General features: G+C 39.8%; 1 protein-coding gene across 2 annotated transcripts; it reads left to right on the forward strand.

Moving 5' to 3' along the window:
• Nucleotides 1–132: 132 nt before the first annotated feature.
• On the forward strand, nt 133–10,183 carry hook3 (hook microtubule-tethering protein 3). 2 transcript variants are annotated; one of them, XM_085925273.1, is made up of 24 exons: nt 133–315; nt 2,212–2,297; nt 2,386–2,458; nt 2,597–2,647; nt 2,734–2,866; nt 2,940–3,007; nt 3,122–3,184; nt 3,351–3,434; nt 4,029–4,192; nt 4,269–4,409; nt 4,540–4,627; nt 4,724–4,837; nt 4,909–5,019; nt 5,112–5,196; nt 5,270–5,339; nt 5,409–5,549; nt 5,663–5,750; nt 5,834–5,868; nt 5,942–6,024; nt 6,101–6,201; nt 6,285–6,389; nt 6,480–6,551; nt 6,888–7,024; nt 7,920–10,183. In XM_085925273.1, exons 1-24 carry the CDS (start codon nt 259–261, stop codon nt 7,933–7,935), a joined length of 2,166 nt encoding a protein of 721 aa, XP_085781399.1. In that variant the 5' UTR covers nt 133–258; the 3' UTR covers nt 7,936–10,183. The 2 variants fall into 2 exon arrangements, with proteins under 2 accessions (XP_085781399.1, XP_085781400.1); XM_085925274.1 differs by lacking the exon at nt 7,920–10,183 and having other exon boundaries at nt 6,888–7,911.
• The last annotated feature ends 6,654 nt before the right edge of the window (nt 10,184–16,837 follow it).

The raw sequence follows: 16,837 nt of genomic DNA on the forward strand, positions 1-16,837 counted from the left end.
TTAGACATTATTCAATATTTATTATGCCGTGTCAACAGAAGAAAAATGTAAAATATGTGCCTTAGATAAATTAAAGATGATTTATAGTACAATCGATACAGTCCAGTCAAGTTCTCGACTCCGCCCAACCAGCCCGCCTCAGGCAGACGCCGGTGTCGGATTGTGAGACACCCAAAGAGCGAGAGACCTCGGGAGCTAGCGTCTGAGGTCGCTAATAACTTTAGGCTCTAGTCATCATCTAGATTACTTTAATTTACAATGTCTACATCGGGGTCCTTGGATCGAGTGGAACTCTGTGAAAGCCTTTTAACATGGGTAAGTCATCGACCATAACATCCGGTATTGTTTTTTTTCCCCCCCCTCCGGCGCTAATAGCAAGCTAGCTGGCAAGCTAGCATATGAGGCTAATGTTAGCTCATGAGCTAACAGCGGTACCGAGGAAAAAATGACACGAGCTCACGTCGCTTACGTATGCAGGCCAGCTGTTGGCTGCCTTAGCTGCTGATGTGTTGCCTGCTTGTCGCTTGCGAGCTGTCTTTTCTCGCCAGATTTATCATTTGGGGCAAGCGGTTATTTGGCAATGTTCCTAATGGATGACACTTTTGTGACAGCCAGGTCAAGAGGTTCAGAAAAATACATTCGAAAGTCTTTTTGTCTTCGATCCTAGGACGGTCCACCCTTTTTTTTTTTGTCTTTCGTTCACATTCTGACTTGGTCATGGAAATGTTGTCTTTTGCACACAAAAAAAAGAGCATGTGCAACCGACTATGATCATGTTTACATGATTGACACATTACAACGCCATGTCAACAGAGTGGCAAAATGTCATGTTTTGAATAAAACACTGTCTACATTGTCTGCAGTTTACAGTCAAAATATGCACGGTGTTGAAATAAAGCTTTGTCCGCTGCATTGTGCTGCTTTGAACCAAGCTGCCATGTTACAATAGAGTAAATCTCAAATCACATTTACCGTGAAATCTCAACAATGTGATTTGTGTACTAAATTTGTATAAACAGCAATAAACATGTTTCAATTGGACCTTTCCAGTTTAACTGTTCCTCCTGAGCGAATAGACCGCACAAAGTGAAAAAGCAACCAACAAAGGATGCTGCAATTGTAAATAGCACGCTAAGCTTTACTGAAATGTCAATGTCAGAGCAGTGAAATTAATTTCTCACAACTCAGTGTGCATGTGTTCCGGTGTTGCAGTGAGAAATACTTTTGTGGTCAAATATGTGACATATTTCACACATGCTCAACTCTGACTTGCTTTTGCATCTTAAGAGCTGTGTCGAATATTTTGCTTCGCTCAAGTAGTTGCAAGTCAAATATAAAAAAAAAAACACCTCATCACCAAATATAAAAAAAAAAAAAGAAACTACCTGGGCTGTGCTAAAAACATCACAAATATATTGCAAATGAATTACATTTCTATTCCAAAACTGAACAGCCTTTATATTCATTAAGTAGCTTATGCTTAACTCCTACTTTTGTTCCATGACCCCCTTTTAAGCGCCTCGAGTGACAACCCCCCAATTTTGACCTCTTTTTAGCAAGTTGCTACTAGCATTAGCATGGCCTTGTGTCTCTTTCTGTCTGGGATTTAGAAGGTTAAAAAAAAAAAAGGGGGGGAGATCTATTACATCAACACAGCTCCAAAATAAATGTTGCCATCATGCAAGCTGGATATTATATGGTGACGTGACAGCCACGATGTTATGTAATAAAGGGGTGTTGTTTGGGTTCTGTGTGCTGGCCATGGGCCAGCGGGCAGTCTTGAGATATTTGTCTGCCAGATACAGATCCTCTCAGATCCGCTCTTTCAGTCCTTTTTAGATGAGTTGAGCCTTTTTCAATTCAGGAAATTAATTCTTTGAGGGTGGGGGGGGAGATGTCATGGTCTTTTGAGCTCTGTTATTAAAAATATAAGGAAATTGATCCATGGGCAGGAATTTAGTCTCGTCCTTTGCTGTCAAATTTCCAACATTCCTGTTCTCCATTTCAGCACTTCGGTCACGTGGACTGTTGGCATGTGGACTTGTCATTCTGGGCAACAGCCTTAAGTAGAACTCCAGATGATAGACTGAACCGGGCGCATAATTGAAATAGTTTTCGAGTTGGCTTTAGACGAGCTGTTTATTTTATATTGTTATCACACGCTGTGTCAGCACAATCGAATGTGATTTAATAATTGTTTTGTTTGTTTAGGTTCAAACATTCGGGGTCGAGGCTCAATGCAAGACTGTGGAGGACATGACGAGCGGCGTCGTTATGGCGCAGGCTCTCCAGAAAATGTGAGTGGAAGATTTTAGAAATGTAAATTGAGCTTAATATACTGCGACCGGAATTCACGTTTGATTTTTTTCCGTGTTCATTTCATAGAGACGAAGTGTATTTCAATGACGCATGGATTAGTCGAATCAAGCCAGATGTGGGTGACAACTGGAGGTTAAAGGTGAGGATAAATTTCAGTTTATAATGAGTCCCGTTTTCGATCCACTCAGTCATAGTTATTGCATGTAATAGTGTATTAGCGTAAATCTTATTTATTTCAATCAAATTGTGACTTTTGGGTGAAACTTTTTGTTTCCAGGTCAGCAATCTAAAGAAAATTCTCAAAGGTATCCTCGATTATAACCAGGAGGTAAGATGGATGGACTACTTTTTTTGTTTTAAAGCGTTCGAAGTTGATTTAAAAGGACATTTTGGCAATACATAATGCCTTTCAAGATTCTGGGTCAGCACATAAACGACTTCACGCTACCCGACGTCACCCTCATCGGAGAACACTCCGACCCGGCAGAACTCGGGAGGATGCTTCAACTCATTCTGGGATGTGCCGTCAACTGTGAACAGAAGCAAGGTGAGCGTCCAAAGTCCGCCACAAGATTTATGTGCTCTAATTTATCTCACCATTTTATTCTCTTCCTCTCCAGAGTATATCCAATCCATCATGATGATGGAGGAATCAGTCCAGCATGTGGTCATGACAGCCATCCAAGAGGTAGATCATTTTGTGGAATTAGGAAGATGTTCCAGTCAAGATTGAATGGAATTTAGACATTCAGACTTTCAACCTTCGATCGTCTGGGTTTTTTTTTTTTTGCCTTTCCATCAGCTGATGAGTAAAGAGACTCCCGTGACAGGAGGAAACGACTCCTACGTGGATCTCGACAGACAGGTACGCATATTCATGAGATGTTTACCTTTGTGTCTCAATAATAGTGGGATAAATTGGCAATTTTTTTTGTTTTTAATATAATGATTAGTGCCACATGGTCTGTTGACTTTAGCAATCCTTAACCTCTTGGTTGAGAAAACTTTTTTTTTTTTTGTTGCATTTTTAGTTAAAAAAGTCTGTTGAGGAGCTGAATGAAGCTTTGGCCACAAAGGAGGAGATTTCCCAGAGGTGTCGTGAGCTTGATATGCAGGTTGGTTTCATGTCATCCTCATCCTTTTTTTTTTTTTTTTTAATTTGCATTTATGAGCCTTTTCACATCTACCACTAAATTAAGTATGTTTTTTATTTCCTGATTATATTGCGTAACATATACATTTTTACTTGCTTTCTTCCCAATATTTTAATATTTACTCATTTATTTTTTTTGCATGGATACATTCATTTTCATAATTGAGCCGTGGTTTAAAGGACTATCTAATCTCCTGTTGTGTTCAATTTGTTTTTGTGGCTATTTCAATATACTTTGTGCCTTGCTTCCAAGGCTCTCCATGTTCAAGAGGAGCGCAATAGACTGAGGTTAGACTTAAATGAGCTAGAAGAGAGGGTAAATTCTAACTTTATTTCTTCCACTCATTCTGTGTGGTGTGACTAATAAGAGTCGTGTCGATTTTTCTTTTTGTTTTGTTTTCCCCCGCCTTCAGTTTGCTTGCCTCAACTGACTCGCTTTGCGTGTGTTTGCCTTGTTAGCAGAACTGATATTGCAGGATAGCAACTTTTGAGGTGTCATCATCTCCAGACACGTGAGATGGCCATGAAATAAATATCACTCTTCATTCAACTTCAGGTGGCAGCCCTGCAGGAGGAAAAGAGTAGCTTGCTAGCGGAAAATCAACTTTTAATGGAACGACTCAACCAGTCGGACTCCATCGAGGATATCAACAGCCCGGCTGGCCGCAGACACCTCCAGCTGCAAACGCAACTGGAGCAGCTCCAGGAAGAAACATTCAGGTGCGGATCGAGCGTAAACAACGGTTAGCCGTCTTCGGAACCAGTTGGGATATTTTTCATTGTCGTCACTTTCCAGGTTGGAAGCATCGAAAGACGATTATCGGATCCGTTGCGAGGAGCTTGAAAAAGAACTTTTGGAGGTGAGGTCGCAGAATGAAGAGCTCACATCTCTTGCTGATGAAGCCCAGTCACTGAAGGATGAGATGGATGTTCTCAGGTAAGCAACTTTGTTCTATCTGTTTGCATTTTTTTAGAGCACAAAAAAAATTCAGGGTGTGTAGTCTTTTTATACCCACTCAATATAAGGCAAAGAGAAACAAGCTAGGTGTTTTTTTTTTTTTTTTCAGGCATTCATCAGACAAGGTGTCAAAGCTTGAGGGCACAGTAGAACACTACAAGAAGAAACTTGAGGACATGGGACTCCTGAGGAGACAGGTGGCGCTTACAAGCATCCAAACCCGTTCTCACAATTTTATTGTCCTCCATTATCGGCCATGTTGTATCAGCAACATTTGTTTTTCATTTTTGCAGACTAAGCTTTTGGAGGAAAAGAACACAGTGTTAATGCAAACCAACATCAGTTTAGAAGAAGAGCTCCGAAAGGCAAATGCTACCAAGGGCCAGTTGGAGACGTATAAGAGACAGGTAAGTCCGAAAAAGCTACATAACGTCGAGCTGTGATAGTCATCTTCGATTCTTCCATCCACCCTGCGCAGGTGGTGGAACTTCAAAACAGACTGTCGGAAGAATCGAAAAAGGCCGACAAGATGGAGTTTGAGTACAAACGTGTCAAAGAGAAAGTGGACTCTCTACAGAAAGAAAAGGATGTATGTGCACGGATAGATTATTGATTCATTTTCTATGCTATGTACAAAATTGTTGCATTTTTATGGATGATTATTTTTTCTTTCCTATGTAGCGGATGCGAACAGAGCGAGACTCTTTGAAGGAGACCATTGAGGAACTACATTGTGTCCAAGCTCAAGAGGGTCAGCTAACGGCAGGTAAAAGCAAAAAAAAAAAAAGGCTAAATTTAACGTAAAGACAATAATAACAAGATCATCATTTCCCCCCCAGGTCTTCGCCCACTCGCCAGCGCTGACGGCTCCGATTCTTTGGCAGCCGAGATCACAACGCCAGAGATTCAGTATGTTTGGCACAATCGAAATATTGGATGCTTCTTAACTAAATCACTTTTTTTTTTTTTCTTGCACAGAGAGCATTTGATTCGCCTTCAGCACGAGAACAGAATGCTGAAGTTGGCTCAAGAGGGTTCGGATAACGAGAAGATTGCGCTTTTACAGAGTCTGCTGGAAGACTCCAATAGAAGGAAAAGTGAACTGGAGACTGAAAACAGGTCAGCAAATAACAAAGTGTATTTTATTTTAACCTTGTCAGGCTGTGAACTCCCTTTTGTCTTCCAAACAATGTTGTCCAACCGGTCCGTCTTTGCGCTTTACATGTTTGTAGATTAACCAACCAGCGCTTGATGGAGGAACAGAGTCAGATAGAAGAGCTCCAGAAGAATCTCCAGGAACAAGGCTCCAAAGCAGATGATGTACGTAATGAGACGTGGATTTCAGAGACTCCCAATTTTCAACTTCAGTTTGTGTTCAACCATATTTCTCTTTCACATTTCAGTCTTCCATGATGAAGAAAAAATACGCAGAGCACATGTAAGTACATTGTGTTCATCATATTAACTGTGAATCTTTAAAAAAAAAAAAATTATTTGCTCCGCCTCACCAGGGAGAAGCTTCAAGAGGTGAACAACGAGTTACTGAAGAAAAATGCCTTCATTGACGAGATGGAGCCCAAATACGCCGCCAGCTGTGAGTTTACGCCCGAATGCACCTTAACTTGCTGTCGTCTTTCAGTCTGGTTAATCGCTTGGTTCTCTTTTGTTAGCTCAACGAGTGGATGAACTGGAGGAGGCCTTGAAAAAGAAAGATGATGAGATGAAGCAAATGGAGGAGCGGTATAAGAAATATTTGGAGAAAGCCAAGAGCGTGAGGATATATATATATATACATTTTTAAACATCCTTATTAAACAGTAGAACATGTGTGACTGATTCCATTTGGATTCTCAGGTAATTCGCACACTAGATCCTAAACAGAACCAGGGCTCAGGTCCAGAAGTTCAGGCCTTGAAAAACCAGCTGCAGGAGAAAGAGCGGATGCTACATTCGTTGGAGGTAATTTGGCTGGCAAATGAGACCAAAGATGAACTCTTGGTGTGATTCTCTTCTGATTGAGTCTTTTTTTTTTTTTTTTTTTTTCAACAGAAAGAAATGGATAAAACAAAAAGCCAGAGGGATTATGAGGAGAAACTAATTGTGTCGGCCTGGTATAATATGGTAAGAGTGACGTCAATAGTTTTTGAAATTACTCCAAAACACACACAGACATTTAATGGACCATTTAATTCACATAAACAATAACACAGGATTCATTATTTCAGTGCAAAACCACCGTAGACATTACAAGTACAGAGTGCACCACTAGGTGGCAGTATTGCTAAGAGCTGAGTGTAAATCAACACTAATGTATTTTCCCTCCCTCTCCAATTCTTCACCATTAGTCGGCCGGTGATAATCGACTCCTGCTGCGGCGTCTGTTTTAAACAGGATAAATTTAAAGTCAATTGCTCCGGTTCTGTTGAATACTCATCTTTTTTTTATTTATTTTCCCAGGGAATGACTTTCCAGAAAAAGGCGGCCGAAGACAGATTGGCCAACACCGGCTCGAGTCAGTCTTTCTTGGCCCGCCAGAGGCAAGCCACCAGTTCCCGGCGCAGCTACCCAGGCCATGTCCAGCCAGCTACCGCGAGGTAGAAAGGCAGACAAAAGTTCCAGCAGCAAAACTACTTTATACAAAACCCTGAACTGTTCATTTCAACTTCTGCCTGTTGATTTTCATTTTGTTTTTTGTTTTTCTTCACCCTTCTTCCCGATTAGATCCGTCAGGTAGAGATGCCAGGCAAGACTGCCCAAAAACTTTTTGCCACTTTTATTCCCGGCTAAACTTAATTTTTTCCTCCGAGTCAAGTGATGGCAGAGCACACACGAGTCGAGCATTATTTTATCATCACGCATTGCTCACCACTTAACCTCAACATGCAGTAGTCATGCACAATTCTAACTATATCAGTCTTAAAAGTTTTTTTTCATCTTTTTTTTCTAAACGGGTAACAAATGTTGCTGAAATAATTTCAGTAGGTGCAACTTCACCAGCGTATACTTGGTTTTCTCATCAAACATTTAGTGCCAAAATAGAAAAATAAACACACAATAGGAAAGCTGCATCTCCTGGGAGTGGAAATTGAAGAAAGGATTGAGTGGAGCGCCGCTTTCATTTAAAAAAAACACATTTTTAAGTCAAGACTTTCATCTTAGACAACACTCATGGCTCACAAATCCTTATTGCGAATTTTTTTGGGGGTTTTAGACTTTCAAGAATTAACTCTGTTAATTGTTCATGATAGGAGATGTGATGTGGGGAGATTTTTTAATTTTAACCATGGCCAAGAAATATTCATTTGTGGCCTCAAAAAAGGAGAATGTGCGCACTTTGTGGCCACAAATTAATCATGTTTCATTTTCATTTCCCCCCCATATCACATCTGGGGCACGTTAGTCACCCGCTTTTAAATCAGGGCCAAAATTCGCTGCTAACATTCCCACCTACCTGACTTTTATCTCCTGTTCTCCCCCCCCCCCTAACAGCAATATCCCAGCATGATCAGCGCAGCAGTGACCCGGCCCGATACGGCCCGGCCCGTCCGTGCTGGCGAAACCCGAGGCGCACGATGCATGCAATACCTGCCTGCCGACACTTTGCATGACTTTGCATTGCCTGTGAGTTAACCCGGCATACAGCAACAGCAGCATGAGCACTAACAGCCCTCTGCAGCATTGCGATCCTCTGTCGCGCCACCAGGGAGAGCTGTAGGGAAAGAAAACTTTTCTCTCCATCATTTATTCATCTTTTGTATTCCTCTTCCCTGTTGCTTTCTTGCTCTACATGGACATGCCTGCTTTGTGTTTTCCAAACGGCATCAGGCCTGTTTCAGCACAGTGACGTCTATCCGGAATACCTCAACAGCATTTTTCCACAGTATTCATTCAGTAGTGAATTGATTTCAGTATTTGAGAGGGAAGGAAAAAAAACAGGAAAAAAAAAAAATTACCTTTATATCGAAATATTTCCTTTCCCATTTTGGACACTTTGTCATTGTAAAAAAAAGAAAAATCTTAGAAAGACTTTACCTATCCTTAAAATGTGACCTGAGAACATGCTAGCTGGGCTTTTACCTCAACTTTTAGCAAATAGGCATAGGATGGGAAAATGTATGCATACAAAACAAAAAAATCACAAATCCACTTTTAAGTATTTTTCTAAGCTCCAACATGTCTGGTGAGTTTGTATTTTGTGACGTCATGTCGATTTGATACATTAGATGTATATAGCGTACTTGAACATAAAGCAGGCGCGTCCTTTGCGTGGTGCCGTACACATCCAAAGAAGTAAGAACCAGTATTGAGCCAAAAGTAAGTATTCACACATGTCAAGCATCTGTGAAGAGGAAAAACTACATTAGCTTTAATGTAGCGTTTCCATTAAGAAAGGCCAAGCAGATGAAAAATCCCTCGAAAATCAATAATTGTGTGCAACTCATGACAAAATAATCATAGGTCAACTTTATCATGCAGCTTCATATTGTACATTTATTTTCTGTTGCATATTTATATTTTAACTGCAAGGCTTAGGAGGTCAATTTATTTAAAGTGGTGGCGCATGTTCTAGGCATGAATGCAAGAGATGGTCAAATCCGCCAGTTTAGTGCCTTTGTTACCGGTGCGCTGATTTTGAAGGCAGTGTGAGCTGACTTTTAAACATTGGGGGTTTTTTTGTGTGTTTTTTTTTTTCATTTTGAAAAGACAAATGATGGGAAATCAACCGCCTCCGTCTTCATAGTTGCTTCTAAACAAGAGTTGATGAGGGCTTGTCTTTTGCTTATTTTACTCTGTCATGTGTAACGATTTATCTTATGCAGTGCATTTTTTTTTAAATTCTTATTTATTCTTTTGTGTCTTGCGCAGAAGTGTTAGTATTATGTTCCCACCTTAACGATTCATTTGAAATAATTGTCTAATACAAACAACAAGGAATTGACACAAAACTTAAAAGTCAGACTTTATTTCTTAACAGGCTCGACAGTTTCAGAATTGTCCAAACTCGTAACGGGAAAAAGCACATTTTGAAACCTCAAATTACCTTTCATTGGATTTACTCTCATATGACAAATGAAAATTTGTTAGTGGTCATTTGCAATCAATAGGGAATTAATTTAAATGATCTTTTATGATGTAACATGAAAACCATTTTGCTTTTGTAAAATAAAACAACAATGAATCAAAATAAACTCACCTTTAGGACAGGACGTGATATTCATCACTTCCACACAGATCAAATTGGCTTTAATCAAATGACACATAGGAACTTGATCTGATCAATTTATTTGACAGACCAAACTGTAATGGAGGCGATTTTTGGTGCTTGACAATCCAATTATTCCGTTTCATTTAGCCGTGGTGCTCACATCGTATCAAAGGGTGAAATAATCAAGAATTTGGCGCCAAGCTGAAATAAGCACCAGGTGAGCGTTTCCATGTTACCCGACTACCAACAGTGAAATGTTCTCATACTCTGTCAGACTGTAGAATATTATGCAGTGTTTATACTTTTTTTTTTTTTTTGTTACTCATTTGGACAATGAAGTTGCAACTAACTATCCATTTGCCAAGTTTTTTTATTGCTCGTATCCAACCCCCTCTATGTATATAGTCGCATTTTGCAACTGCAGTTACGACGGGGGGGCCTTTTAGGGACGGTGATCAAAGTGGTTAAGATGGAGATCTGATAACGTGCTTCCGACACTGTAAACTTTGGAGACGACATTGTAAATAAAGCTTATATTCAAATATAATTGTCTGCTTTGGGTTTTATCAGCCGCTGGATGCCGGTTTTCATGATTTGGTATCTTATCCTGTCTGTTCTTAAAAATGAATCCTAGATTCCCCTTCGGTCGGTCGGCAGAGATTCTTTCTGTCTGTCTCTGGGTGTGTCCTCTTGGCGCGTCAAAGCGGCAGGCCAAAGTCAATAAAAGACACCACTGGTTTTTCACGTATCCATCCAAAACAAATTTGGAAAAAAAAATGGAACCAACCTCACTTTTATTTTTGTCTACCTGCATCAAATGATACAAAATAAAAAAATACATTCACATATTGCTATATCCAAGTTCAACAAAACAAATGAGTGCATTCATTTATAGATTTACTCAAATCTTTTATTTTCCGTAACCAAAAGATTACATGGATGTTCCCAAGCTGTAAGTGTCAAGGGTCCAAAAGTTGTCGGTAACATCCTACCGCACTGACTAACCGTAGTACCAAATTATGTACTTTTGATTTTTGCAAACTCTTATTGTGCATCACACCTCAATTACAGCAATTACAATCACAAAATCCAGATGAAATACGAGCATTGACATAAAAATGTGGCCGTATATATTTGAAAAAAGAAAGACGTTCCAACCGAGAGCGCTTTTAACCCCGGTGGTAACGAGAATGAACAGTTATTCAAAAGTTCTATTTTATTTGCGCGAGTCGGCTCGAAAAGTGTGGTTTGTTCAAAAACTCCCTGAAACGCTCACGCGTTCGCACATATCTGTCACATGCGACTGCCAGAAAGATAGATGTAGTGTGTATTTGAAAAGAACATGCGCTGTATAGTTAGCAAAAAACCTAACCGTTAGCAAATAAGCTAACTTAGCTAAGCTATGTTCTTTTTGGAACCGCAAATTCATAATGTTTTTGGAATTTAAAAAATAAAAAAATAGAAATATATTACAGTTCATATAGTTTCATCATATCTAACATTTTGTTATACAACTAAAGACAAATGATAAAGATTTATTCCAAAATGTAATAAGTGATTCTTTCCTCCATATAAAAAAAAAATGACCTTACAGGCTGCGGTAGTCTAACCCCTCATTTTTTTACACTTTGTCTCAGTTCCAAACGCCTTTAGGCCACAGAGAATCATCTTATTCATCAGAAGATGACAAAAATGACAGTAAGAGACAATTATTGAGCGCATGAAGACACCACAGGCAGACAAGGACAAATATAAATATAGTGACTAGAAACCGCTGCCACGTTTCCTCAAAGGCATTCATTTTTCTAGCGGCTACTGGAAGTACCACAAAAGTCTGTGTGTTCCATTATCACTCGCAACGAGACACGTGCTCAGATGCCATATTAGGGACAAAAGTATTGGGACATTTTTCGAACAGCGTCTACCTTCCCTGTGGGATTTATTTTTGCTAATTCATCTACAAGAATATTTGTGAGCCTTTCATGGGTTTTGCTTTATGCACGTGACTCAAGTTCATGTTGGAACAGAAACGGCCCTTTCCTAAACTCTTCCCACATTGTTGGAAGTTAGGTCGCCAATTTTCTGGGAAATTTTTTAAAGTGGAAACCTGCCATATGAATAACTTTCACAGTCATTAACATGTCTAAGCAAGTTTTGGGGAGGGTGAAGGTAACTTAAGTAAATCTGAAAGTGATCTTGTTGCACAATCATATTTTCTGCTAATTCAGCACCTTCCTATTTTGCCCTGGAATGCTTCACTCTCGTATTTGGTTATATTACACCTCGTATGCAAATGATCTCGTCTGTGAAGTCGTTGCTGACTTTAAACAAAAACATCTGATGAGAGATAAAAGGAGCGAGAATTGTTTGTCTTGTGATAGAAACCACATCAGACAATTGAAAGCATTTAATTAAATTCAATTTTCTGCTTTTAATTGTTTGAGACAGGTGGAACAAAAGCAGGCAGGCAAAACAAGTCAACAAAAACAGAAAGATCAAACTGAGAGATTCGGTAGTAGCTCAATTCCAAATTAAAAGGTGAACAGCAACTGTCACTTGATAAATAAACCTCGATGAACAAATGTGAACCAAACTAATTAGAAGCGTAAACACTGCCAAATCCACCGTGACACTTTTGACCACCCTAACACATAACATAACCGAAAACCGTCACTCTCGCAATCTCGCTTTTGATATTCCAAGTAAAACTTACCATCCATGCCAGATGTTCTTGTTTTTCCAACGCTCCTCTTTCCAAATATCAAAGTAATTACTAAAACATTCCGCCGAGTAGAAAATCAGCGAAAGCCTTCTATTATTTCTACGCAACTTTGGCCGCCGACGTGGCCTTGGTGTCGTGATAACACAATGCTCTCATTGACACGTACAATCGAGACACTCCCAGAAATGATGTTTCAGCACTTTGCTGATGACACATTTGATCGTACAAAGCCTTCCCTCCAACACAAACACTTGGACCGCTGCTCGCCATCATTTTTTTGGCGCCGCTTCACAGAGTCGCAGGTGAAGGAAACTTAAACCTAGCGCCCCGGCCTGTTGACACAGTCGGAGTCGAACGGAAGACAGGCGTTCTTCTTAGGATTCCATTCAACCCCGAGAGCACAGGCCGAGCGGGAGGACGTGACTGACAAGCGCTCGGGTCGAGATGTTTGTTTCGAGACAAGAATCCCTTTCATTTTTTTTTTTTGCCCTCTTGCCGTCCCGCCTTGCTGTTTAAACACATCGAGTCAAGGTGTTGATAGGATATGATGGGCCCGGCAAGAAAACAGCAACAGGAATTTTGTTTTTTCTAAAATTGGGACATGGGGTCAATGATAAGTAGGTCATTAAAACCGCGAGGAACATAAAGATAACATTAAGCATTCAGGCTACCTTTTTGCTATAGACCATCTTGAACCTCAAAGGTTTTATCTATAGATTGATGAATGTTTAGTTTAGACATTGTCACAATAATCACCTTTGATTGGTGGGGGGCGGCAGTATTTTTTATTTTTTTTTTTTAAGGCCCAATCTGGATGTAAGTACTTTGAAAGTCATCTGGGCTGAATTCCGCGAGATGTAGCTCAAGATGTCACATGGCAGGCAATCATCTTTGGAGACAGGCGGGATTGATTGGGTTGATATTAGCTCTAATTGACTCCAGCTTTTTCAAAGCGGGATTAAAAAAAAACACAAAATGAAAGATGATGGTTTGCGGAGGATTTTGAGATGAATTAGGACGGTTGTTTTATTTGCAGGTGGTTCATCGGGACAATACCCATAAGAACAAGTCACTTAAGTCACTTCATTGCATTCCCCCCCCCCCAAAAAAAAAGTCATATCATAGAAAGGGAAGCCATGTCAAATTGAGAGTGACGTGTTTTTAATACGAATTAAACCACATGAAAGAAACTCGATCGTATTCTGTTGATTGTTTGCGACAGGTGGAACAAAGGCTGGCAGGCAGAATAATTCAAAATCCAAACCAGAAGGAACACCGTGAAGATAAGATGAAATGTTTTTGGAGGATCCACCCAAATTTTTTTGTAGCAGTTAGCAAATCAAAAACATTTTATGTCCCCTATTCTTTCAACACAGGTAACAGGCACAAGTCCAAACAAAATTTGAATTTTCTCTTATTCAGATTTAAATATTAGGGTAATTTTAAACGCCAAGTTTTGCCAACAAAAACTTTTTTGTTGCTCCACCATAGCCAGATTGTTTTCAGAGACTTTTGTCATTACAATTTAAATCTTTTCAATAAAAGATCTCTGGTCAATTGTTCGTATATAACGTGGGCTATTCCGATTTGTGGCTCAACTTTTTTCCCCCATTCCATATAAGTGGTTCAACTCATGTCGCGGTTGTCGTCTCACCATCTGGTCATCTTCATTTTTAGAGTGGTTTGAAGTGTTTTTCTCTTGGACAGGGCTATTTCCTGAAATGACTCCATCTTGTCAGGCATAGCTTGAATCAAGAAACCAATTCGGACCAACCACAAAGACGAAACACGGCTTGGTCCGACTACCAGGGTTGACGAGAAACTTTAAAATCCAGAATCTCTTTGACAAAACTGAATCAACATGTTAAGAATATGAACACAATGACAATCTGTCTGGCAGACAAAGCCAGGAATTTGCAACATGTTTTTGAGAGTGACAACAAAACATGGGGTGAAGGCGGTCGTCATTTTCGCCTTGCTCTGATCAACGACATCTGACTTAAGATCAAACCAATTCGTGTACGTGGCATATGTGTCAGACCACAAAACCCATGAACGTGTTGGCTTCCCGTAAATGTTTTTATACGGTGAACACCACGTTGGCTTTGATGGCGTGACTAACACTTTGGTCACATAACCACTTCCATCGTAGCTGACTCTGAAGCGTCGGGATTATGGTTCTAAATGTCACGTTGGGTTTTTGAATCAAAAAATATTCTTTTGGTAGGATGGAAGCCAAGTCAGGACATACCATCGTCTTTACTCTCAAAGTCTCCCGTCCCAATTCGTGGAGATACGGGATTATACGGGATTATATAATACGGGAGATACTGGATTATTATACCAAAAATATATTTCCTATCAAATATATGAATGAATCACTTTTGTTCTAAGACTAAACTAATGATGCCATTGTAACTCAATTTATCTTTAGGAATTTTTTCCATTGTGCGGAATCGATTTTAAGCAATCGAACCAAAATCGACTTCTACCAGCATTTTGCTTTTATTTCCGCAGGACACACAGACGTGATTTGAACGCTGCACAAAAAAAAAATCCATGTCATTCCCAAATGCGTGTATTCATTTTGTAATTTCCAAATATGCACCTCGGCGTCCAAAACTATATCCAGAGGCAATTCACTGTCTTCCCAAAACTAATGTGATACCTTTGTACAACAACCGGGGGACCTCTTGATTTCAAATTCGTGATATTCTTGGGCCCCTACGTGGAGGAAATCAGTCTCACTTCTAAGCAACCGCACGCACTCACGCTACGGCTTTTCAATCAGAGTTTAATGCACTGTGAAAGAAGCGGGACACGGTCGATAGAACTAACCATCCGTAATGGACTGACTCATAAGATTTGGAGCTGTTGTTACTGGAAGAGACTTCTTCTCCTCCTCGCTAAAGTCACGTCCTCATGTGGTCACTTGTGAGGATCATAAAAAGAAAAACAAAGAATGTAGAAACGGGAGTACGGACGGACGTGCCAACGTTGTAATCAAGAGATTGGAATCTAAAATCTCGCCCACAGAAACGCAAACGATATTTGCTCTTTTTTTTTTTTTTTTTTAGTCACTCTGCTTTGGGTTCAATCAATTGGAAAATGTATCATGAAATTGATGTTCAAATCCTGCAGGGCTCATCTGGGCCTGACGGGATCAAATAAGGCGCGTATAAAACAAAACGTGGTCATTTCCATATTCTGCAAGGCTTTTGAAGCTATTTGAAGATATTTGCGCTGGATTCCTCAAAAGATCTTTTTGATCTTTGCTTAGGACTGTCACTTTAATGTGGAAATGCGCAGATGGCACGGCGTCGCATCAGTATCGACAATTTCCTAAAGACCAAGGTGGACTTTGAACGCATTCGCTTTTATTCAACCAAAGACTGAATTATCTTTGGCGGTAGATTTTCAGGTGGATGATAAATTCAATCACACATTTGATCTTTGTAGTATTTTTTTTTGTCTTTTGTCCTAATAATACAGCTGTTCCATATGTTTTTGGTTTGATGTAATCAATCACTAGTTAAACATAAAACCTAAGATAAGAAAACGTCCTTTGCATTAAATAAGTTTCCACGAGGGGGCGCTTTAAGTAGACTTGGACTTAAGAATCCAATTGATTTATGTGTGATGATACAGTCAAATTTGATGGAGAAAGATAATAAAAATGACTTTATACACAATATTTAAAAGTTCTTTAGACTTTAGGCATCCCAGTATTGTCCACAATAGATGGCGAAGCTTTTTGTCATTCACTCAAACATGACAACATGATGTATGTGAATGTGCCCATTGCCCCCTTGGAACAGTTGTGCTTCAACCAAAGCCTACCACTTAAAAAAAAAAAAAAAAAAAAACCTCAAAGCAACTTGAGGTTAATTTTAGGGCCACGTTAGTCATTTGCACCCCTTAAATTCTCATTTTAGCCATGTCAAGTAACTCTAATTGTCAAGTTTGACATTTTTGTTAACTTAGAGTAGTAAAATGCGTTAGATTCTGACAAGGTTATTTTTTTTTAATGTATTTATAATGTGATTTTATTGAATTCCCAGCCTCTTTAACTTAATTTGGTTAAAGTCAACAACAACACGACAAAATGCGCATGTAATTGTTCGACTGGGTTAATTAAGTGTCTGCCGCACCTTCATGAATTTGCAGTGCAAAGCGCCTCGTTATTGCGCGTTTTCTCATGTTAATTGCGCTCACTTTGTCCGCCATTATGATAATCAGGTTGCCGCATCTCCACTGGCTCCGCTCGTCTTTGCCTGCAGGCATCCATATACAAATTGTACCCCCCCCCCCCCCCCCCCCAAAAAATAACAATTAAAAAGGGGGAAAGTTTCCAGATGACTTTGGAAGCGTCATAAATCTGCTTGCACGCTCACGCTGTCCCGATCATGTTAATCATTCAAATATTCGGGGGCTGAGAACTTTTGTAAGGTTAGAGCAAGGTGAGAGGGTGTGTTGAGT

This window comes from Syngnathus leptorhynchus, chromosome 12 (genome assembly GCF_054491065.1).
Source record: "Syngnathus leptorhynchus isolate UIUO chromosome 12, UIUO_Slep, whole genome shotgun sequence".
Taxonomy (NCBI): domain Eukaryota; kingdom Metazoa; phylum Chordata; class Actinopteri; order Syngnathiformes; family Syngnathidae; genus Syngnathus; species Syngnathus leptorhynchus.